This window comes from Phaseolus vulgaris, chromosome 9, assembly GCF_051622355.1.
Source record: "Phaseolus vulgaris cultivar YP4 chromosome 9, ASM5162235v1, whole genome shotgun sequence".
NCBI lineage: Eukaryota > Viridiplantae > Streptophyta > Magnoliopsida > Fabales > Fabaceae > Phaseolus > Phaseolus vulgaris.
The window spans coordinates 35,578,836-35,588,256 of NC_143506.1; the positions used below are offsets into that span (position 1 = coordinate 35,578,836).

Sequence of the window (9,421 nt, forward strand, 5' to 3'; positions counted from 1 at the left end):
ATTCAGAGACCACTTTAGTGTCATATGTTAGCAACAAATCATAAGCAATCAAAATAAAAGCTGTTTACTGCATAAAATGCATAAAAGCTGCACCAACTGTGCTATAAGACTTTCGACCTGCATCTTCTGGATTGGCCAACTCCTGCACACCAAAAATCTCCAAAATTCTAGAACAAGTAAGAGGCACATGTAAAATGGAATAATGATTTGTCAAATGGTAGGAAAATAAGAGTGAAACTAATTGATAAAAAAACAGCATATATATATAATGAAAAAAAATGATGTTTTTCTTTTACTAGAATTAGTTTAGATTCATATTAAAAAATATATAATCTACTATTAATGTTTAATTTTAAAATAAATTTAAGTAAACAAGATAAAAATGGTAATACTCATACTTGAACCTTTAACTCAATATTTAAAGGATAAAATTAATTGCCGAGACATATCATGTTTGTTGAATTAATTTAATTTATTAAAATAAATTATATTATCTAATTGTGTAACTTAAATTTAAAATAATTATTTGATTAAAAAATATTTTTAATTAAGAAAAAATATTTAAAATTAAAAAAATATATTTATATATAATAGAAAAATAAGAATATTTTGAATTAATATTTTTAAGAAACACAAAAGAAAACTAATTTGGCCAAATTGTAAATATTATTGTACTATATCATATATCATCTTCGGATAATTGTCTAGGAGTTAGACGATTTTCTTTAGTACCATCGAAGCCTTTTGCATTATTTATTCAAGAATGATCAATTGGCAAAAGTTGACGATTTTTCATATAACAAATTTTTTTTTCATTTGGTAAACTTAAGGATCGTGTATTTCTATTATAATAAGGATATGCAATTTTTTATTTAATACTCCATCCTAATATATATATAAATATATATATAAATATATATATATATATATTATATGATGCATGTAATATTAAAATGAAAACAACAACAATCTTTCTTGTAACATCGCTATATTTTCTAGTAACCATAATCTGTATGAAATATTAAAATAAATATATAAACATAATACAAATATGTTTACAACTATTTCATATAACGTTTCAAAACATATCTCTCTTCATAAGACTTTAAATATTTACATAAAATTAAAACAAATATTCAAAATAAAATAAAATATTTTTATCATCCAGCTCCTCTCACCGAGGAGTTATATCACCGGTAACATCATCTGCTCTCGTGTAAATACATGATCATCACAGATTAAAGAAAACAACAACAAAATAAAACAAATGGTAAGCTAGCTATTTTTAAAACTTATAATATAAATATAACTTTAAACATCCACATAAAGGCAACAATTCTCATGCATTTCACACAACCATCAAGTGTCTATCAAAATTCACAATTCATCTTTCTCATGTCAGACTTCTACTGACTCACAACACATAGACACTTGACTCTACTTCTGGAAGACTCGTGTATTGAAATTAGAATCCTGAGACATTCACCTGTCATACTACTCGCTATGAATCCACACAACCATGTGCATAAACATCTTAATATCTCATCATCTCGTATGACAAGGTAAATTCATATGACCTGAAATACCTGTTTATATTTCAAACCGCAAACAAAGTCATATGAACCTTCATCGACTCTCACCAATTGAATAACTTCGTCTATGTGATTCCATTATATCACTAAAATCAAGATCGTCTCATTGGATCGGGACCTGACAGATCAATACACCCTAATAACAGTTTCAACACGGTATTTCCTTTTCTGAAAATACTATGTTTTTATCACACTTTTGCATCCTTGCACACTTCATTTAAGACATCAATACACCATTTAAATCACAATATATTTTAAACTTTCTAAACAATCCAAATATATCTCAAAATTCATTAAAACACATAACTAAGTTCCTTTAATCATATTTTTAAATAAAAATTAGAATTTTGATAAGTGCCAATGTGTAGTTTTTATGATTGAGAAAATTGAACACTTAGAAACTTAATGGTTGCTTAATGTAAGCAAATTACCCTAATATGAAAATTATTGAATCCGATTATATATGTTCTACGAGTGTCGGTGTTCAATACGTGTGTCCAACACAGACACGCCTTTTAAGAGGAGTGTCCGAACTTCATAAATTACAATATCACAATATCTCCTTATTCACACTCCATTGTTCATTTATACTACGTACGTCTTCTTCTACTTCACTCTCCACTACTTTTTCACACTCCACCCCACCCTGCTTGTACTTTAGTGTGCTCAAATCTTCAATTGAAAGCACCTTTGTCCAAAACTCCATTCACCATCGCGTTATCGTATTACTGTCAAAGTCAAAATGTTGTGAAAAATCAAGGTCTAAGACATTTAATTTTCTCATAGTTTAGGTTTTCATTATGAAAATTGGGATTTGAATCCATTTAGGATTTATGGGTGACCTTCCAATTGATATTTTTTAAATGAAAGTTAAATAATTATTTTAAATAAAAATGAAGGATGATAAAAAAAAATCCGTGAAAAGTAAAATTTTATGTTTCAAGAACTTTAAAAAAAATTGTTTACTTTTAGTTTTAGTTTTTTACTTATTTCTTTTTGTTGTAAAAAAATATAATAAATATAAAAATATAATTATATATCACTAAATATATTTCTCGATCTAACTCCGCTGAAAATTTTTATCTCTCAAGACAAAAAAATTTAAAACAATGATACCAAAAAATATCTTTTTACTTTTCGCAGCGCCATTTCACTGTCCGCACTCCTCACTTTTCTTATTCATCTTTACTTTTCCACCCGCATTTCACTGTCCGCACCGCTTTCTCCTCTCACTAACTTTTTTTTTCGCACCCCTATTTCACTGTCCGCATGCCTCTCTTCTCTCCTTCACCTTTACTTTTTGCACGCGCATTTCACTGTTCTCACTCCCCTCATCCACACCCTCTTCGCCTCAACCCCACATCAACTCTCTTTCGCATGTTCCTCTCTCTCTTCTCTTCAACAAAACCATATAGATGAGTAATGATACTTTTGATACTCCAATTTTTTCTCTTTCATTCAACTTAAAATTTCATTAATTATTATTTTATTTTTATTATAATAATAAAATATTTTTCAAGTGATTGTGAAAAAAAAAGTAATGTTAAATAAAACTTTTTCTAATAATAATAATGATATTTACCTACAAATGAGTATGAGTGAGAAAACTTAAAATTATATTACCCACAAATAAAATTTTGGAAAATTTGTCGTGATTATCTATGAATTTGGACGGTTGGTAATAAGTAATTACCTTAAAAAAAAATTTGCTATTTCTATGAATTCTTTTTCTGATAATAAAGTCAAAAGAGTTTTGTGATCCAAGATACCAAGAAAATGAAAACAAATAGAAATGAGCACAGCAACAAAGAAAATTCACCTGTAATTAACGTTCAACCATAAAATAGTAAGTGAATAAAAAAAGAAAGTTTGGATTCAATTATATTTCGGTGTAATAGAGTATATCAATATATAAGCTTTTAGATTTTATCCTACAAGTCAAATTATATTTTTAAAAAATAACCTCCGATATAATAAGAATTATGTTTTAATGGATTATATGACCTATATCATATTACTGTAACAAATATAAACTATAAGATAGAATCTCGACTAGTGCATAACTGAAATAAGATAAATAATAAAAAAACATTATTTAAAAAATGTTCAAATATTTTTGTTCTTAAAAATATAGTTATATTTTGTTCTCGTAAAACTTCATTTAACTTTTAGCTTTGGAAAAATAAATAATGATCATTATTATTTTGTTTTTATAATTCTTTAAATATATTTTGCAAAAAATTAAAATTAAATTATCTAATACATTTTACAAGGACGAAATATATTTACAAAAACTAAATAAAATCACAAAGACCAAATTCCAAAACCAAACTTTTGCAATTATAGACTATTTGAATACTAATTTTTCTTCTTTCTTTTACAGTTAAATTTCACACATACTTATGCAATTAGTAAAAATATATTTATTAATAATTATTTAAAATTACATTGAATTCTTGTGATTTTGATCTTATATTACCCTTCCTTTTATTACCCTCTAGTAATTAAAATTCCCCTCTATATAAATGCTATATTGGTGCTACACTTCATTCAGAAAACCAGCTGCTATCTGTAATGCTTTAGCCAGTGTCCATGCAATTTGGATTTTCTGCAATAGTTGCAAAATCTCTTCATTACATTCTAAATATGCCCTCCTTTCTGTACCTACTGAATCAGTTCCCTAAATACATAACTTTCCATATAACACTCTTTTTACGGTTCAATTATTCTTCATTCTTTGCAAAATTTTGCAACCTTAGAAAGCACAGAAATTCTTTTTTATATTTCTTTCTTTATCACTAAATTATTATGTAGAGTATAAACAGTTTCTCAACGAGTGTCATTGTGTTCGACATGTTGAATTATTAATGATGTTTTTTAGAAGTGGAAAAAATAAGAAAGCTGAGAGGCAGCCGGAGATGATTTTAGTTAACTTTATTATGAAGTTCTTCAAGTAGATGTTATCCTTTTCATTGATGATTATAAAAAAAGATAAAATATTTTAAATAAATTAGATATTTCTTTCACTTCAACATGGCATGAGTTAAATGGTAGGTAATAATATGTTGAAAATGTTATATTTGAATAACAGTCTGATTTTTAATATATAAATTATAATTATCAACTTAAACAGTGATGATATAAATTTTCATACCATGTTTCATAAATTTTGGAGATTATAGATATTACAGTGTTTCACTGTCTATAAATTCTGCCTCCAAAACACAAGGTTACACTTGAATAAACTACTAAAAAGTCTTATGCAATTCATTTCAATGGCTGTTTTCTGGACAAAACAGCCAGCTCCTATTCCATCTGCTACATTCATCTTCATCTTCTTCTTCTTTGCTCCCTGTGATTTGGCGATACTCCATAACCTGAAAGTTTCTCCTTCCGAATTCTTAGGCTCCGTGAGAAAAGTAGGTGATGTTTTGCAAAACGTTACCTCCACTCTCAAATCCGAGTTCAACAATGTGAAGAGTGTGTTTCCTCTTTCTGATGCCATTTTCGCATGTCTGGAGTTGTTGGACTTGTCAGCTGATGAACTCAGCTGGTCCATTTCCGCAGTTGAAAGTCCCCAAGGTATCATCTTTATCTCAAGGTTCTATAAAACCAAACAAATTCTCCATGAGTCTCTCATATATAATCTCATTTATGTTACTTAGAATAAAAGGTATACGTATGTACATAATATTTGTGGCATGGCAGGGAAGCATAACAGTACTGGGAATCTGAGCTCTGATTTGAGCACATGGCTAAGTGCTGTACTTGCGAACACAGACACGTGCATGGAAGGTTTTGATGGTACAAGTGAAAGTGTGAAGGATTTGATATCCAATGAAATTAAGGAAGTGACGTGGTATCTCCAAAAGCTGGTGAACCAGATTGTTTGGGATTATTTCAGAAGGGACAAAGTTCCTTCATGGGTTGAACCACTGCTGCAGAGAAAAACGATGCCTGCGGATGCTGTAGTTGCTGCTGATGGGAGTGGTGATTTTACTAGGGTGATGGATGCTGTGAATGCAGCTCCTGAGTATAGCATGAGACACTTTGTGATACACATAAAGAAGGGTTTGTACACTGAGAAAGTTGAGATTAAAAAGAACAAGTGGAACCTTGTGATGATTGGAGAGGGTATGGATGCTACTGTTATCTCCGGTAACCTCAGCCGTACTGAAAATTTAACCACATTCAGAACAGCTACCTTTGGTAAGGAAACTTCATGATAATACTAACAACTAAAAAGTAATTTGTCTGCTTCACTTGCTGAAATTTCGGGTTTGATTCTAATTCTTTTACCTTCTTTTATGGTGAAGCTGTGAATGGGAGAGGATTCATAGCAACAGACATTTCCTTCAAGAACACTGCAGGACCCGAAAGAAACCAAGCTGTTGCACTGAGATCAGATTCTGATCTCTCTGTGTTCCACCGATGTGGGATTTTTGGCTACCAAGACACCCTCTATGCTCACTCCTTGCGCCAATTTTACAGAGAATGCAAAATAAGTGGCACTGTGGATTTCATATTTGGACATGCCAGTGCAGTGTTCCAGAACTGCACAATACTGGTAAAAAAGGGCTTACAAGGACAGAAGAACACAATCACAGCTCAAGGAGAAACGTGCCCTTCTCAGTCATCTGGCTTCTCCATCCAATTCTCCAACATTTCAGCAGACTATGACCTTCTGCCCTCAGTTAACAGCACCTCAACGTACCTTGGGAGGCCGTGGAAGAAATATTCTAGAGCAGTTTTCATGCAGTCTTACATGAGTGAGGTGTTAAGGCCAGAAGGGTGGCTCGAGTGGAATGGATCATTGTATTTGGACACTTTGTACTTTGGAGAGTACAAGAATTATGGACCAGGAGCTAGGGTTGATAAGAGAGTGAAGTGGCCAGGGTACCATGTCATAAATGATTCTAGCCAGGTTTATAACTTCACTGTTGCCAATCTCCTTTTGGGGGATCTTTGGATACCTTCAACTGGTGTAACATACACTCCTGGATTTGGAGTCTGAAACACTACTCCTACACTTTGCCTGTGTTCATAACTTGCTAAAGTGATTATGTAGATTAAAGATATGAACAATAATTATTATAAAATAACTGCAGAAATTATAGCTTTGTCTTACTTTATCTGTTGGTGCCTAATTCCTAAATATTATCTACGAATGACTTTTTTATACACATTTTTTAGAAGAGAATACAGGAAGATTTGATAAAGTAATATTTTTTTAGAAACCAAAACTAACTATGAAGGTAAGTTAGTGTTAGAAATTCAATTAGAACCTTATTTAATAGGATTGAAACATATGTGAAATGCTCAATTTTTTATTATTTTTTCTGATAAAAAAATTTAACTTGAGAATTATATTGTGCTTTTGTTTTTGTCTCATCATCAAAGAGGTGTACTTCCATATACTTTCCTTTTTTTGTCACATTAGTCATCATGTTTCAATGTTAAGCTAATATACAACTTAAAAGAGAAAGTAAGAAGCACAGGTAATAAAATGGAAGGGTATTAATTAATTGCCACTTTATAATTGGTAGTGACAAAAGGTAGGAGTAAGAGTGAAACTAATTGATAAAAAAACACAGCATATATGTCATTTTGTGTTGTTAAGAGGTCAAGCAATTTAAGAGAAAAAAAACAAAGGCAAAGGTCAAGATCAAAGAATGATCACAAGCTTCAAACTAAATAACCAGTGCAGCTATGACAATTGATAAGTTTTGTTGCTTAGTTGCCATGGACAAGGACTTGTTGGAACCAGGCTCTAATGCCCCCATTGGTGGGTGAAGGGTCTTGGTCAGTTATAATTGATAAACCATTGAAGTTGCATCCATATCTGCTTTAATCTGTCACTTGTTGGCAACACAAATGAAGTAAGTTTTGGTCCTATTACCCAATTAGTGCACTCCCTTGAAGTCCCACGCAATCTTTAAGCTATATATCCCTTCTTCCTCTTGTTATCAATTCTAGCAAAGAAAAGAGCAAGTATTTTAATTTGCATTATTGAAAATTAATAACACCGATAAAAATTATTTGATCAAGTATTTATCATCATATAAAAATTATAATTTATAATTATTTTTTTCTACTTAATAACATAACAACCAATATAAATTTGTTTATTATGGATCAACCTCACTTATTTTTACTATATGAACATTAATGAAATTTGAAACAAAAGTCAGTTTCTTTAAGTACTTTGTCCCTTCGGCTTACTCGAGTTTTTTTTCCTATTTTCCAAGTAAAGTTGACATCATAGTTTGTCATGAGTATAATCATGACAAGGGCATGGAAGATATAATTTGGAGGGAAACAAGAAAGAACAAGTGGCTATAGATTCAAAGGCAAATCAATCCAAGAAACACTACAAGAATTCCGTAGGTAAGGTAACAGCTAAAATCTAGGAGTAAGTAATTCAAAATACTTTATTTTTTAAATTTTAATTATTATTTGAATCTTTTATTTATTTATTTTCAATTATTATAATTAAAGTTAGAACTAAACTCCAGCAACAGGTGAAACTCAAAGCTAAGTCCCTTGAAGAATGTCCAAAGAAGCTTTAACCATTACACCAGTCAAGTTTTATTGTCATGTCACTACAAGAAAATTATGAAATAGAAACCAAATTTTAGATACCAAAATAATTAGTTGCAATAGTAACTAAAATAGAGACCATTTTAAAAACTAAAAAAAATTGGTTTCTAAACTAGTTTCTATTATTGTTAAATAGTTTCTAAATTGGTATCTAATTAGCAATCAAGATTTTTGCTACCAAATTTAGAAACTAAATTATTGGTAGTTAAAACTTTGGTTGCTAATTAGATACCAATTTAGAAACTATTTAACAATAATAGAAACTAATTTAGAAACCATTTTTTTTTTAGTTTCTAAAATGATCTTTAATTTAGTTACTATTGTAACTAATTATTTTGGTCTCTAAAAATTGGTTTCTATTTGATGATTTTCTTGTAGTGTGTTATGATTATTATTATACTTATTAGTATGATCATCAATATTAATAATATTATTAATATTATGAAATATTATTAATATTATTAAATATTATTAATATTATTAATATTATTAAATATTATTATTATTATTAAATATTATTATTATTAAATATTATTATTATTATTTATGAATATTAATTATGGTTTTATAATTATTCATATTATAATAATATTTTTAATATTATGTATATAATTATTATGATAATAATTGGTAGGTAATAAATATCCGTGAGTGATAGTTCGTAGGTAATAGAGATTCGTGGGTAATAGTTAGAAGGTAATAGATATCCGTAAGTAAAAGGTGGTAGGTAATAAGATCCGTGGATAATAGTTGGTAGGTAATGCTGAATTTACCTACGGATTCAGAATTTGTGTGTAATATCCGGAGATAATGTTGTTTGTGGGTAATATCCGTAGATAATGTTGAATTTACCTACGGATTCAGATTCGTAGGTAAAAGTCCGTAGATAATATTGATTTTTTTTTGTAGTGAAAATGCAAGGTATAGAGTAATTACGTGATTATTAATAAAACCTAAAATAAATATTTAAGAAATGAGTATTTTGTTAAGTTTCTTCGTCGATCCATTTGATGCAAATACTTTCACATCTTCTTGCACTGAATCCATAAGTTAGGGTAAGTTTTAATTTAAACTAAAGAAATTTTGTTGTCATTGAAGAAAAACCAATTGATCTCAATATTCCCATATTATCATAGTGCATCTTCATTCTAAAAAAAAAAACAAAATATCAACTAGTTCTTTGAATTTAACTATTTAATATTTTAAAAAAATTATAAAATTTTACCAAT

At 29.3% G+C, this 9,421-nt stretch overlaps 1 protein-coding gene across 1 annotated transcript; it reads left to right on the forward strand.

The window, feature by feature from the left end:
- The first annotated feature begins 4,747 nt into the window (after positions 1-4,747).
- LOC137823009 (pectinesterase/pectinesterase inhibitor PPE8B) lies at positions 4,748-6,722 on the forward strand. Its single transcript, XM_068628078.2, has 3 exons — positions 4,748-5,174; positions 5,301-5,801; positions 5,909-6,722. The coding sequence occupies exons 1-3, from the start codon at positions 4,853-4,855 to the stop codon at positions 6,604-6,606; spliced, it is 1,521 nt and encodes a 506-aa protein (XP_068484179.2). The 5' UTR covers positions 4,748-4,852; the 3' UTR covers positions 6,607-6,722.
- The last annotated feature ends 2,699 nt before the right edge of the window (positions 6,723-9,421 follow it).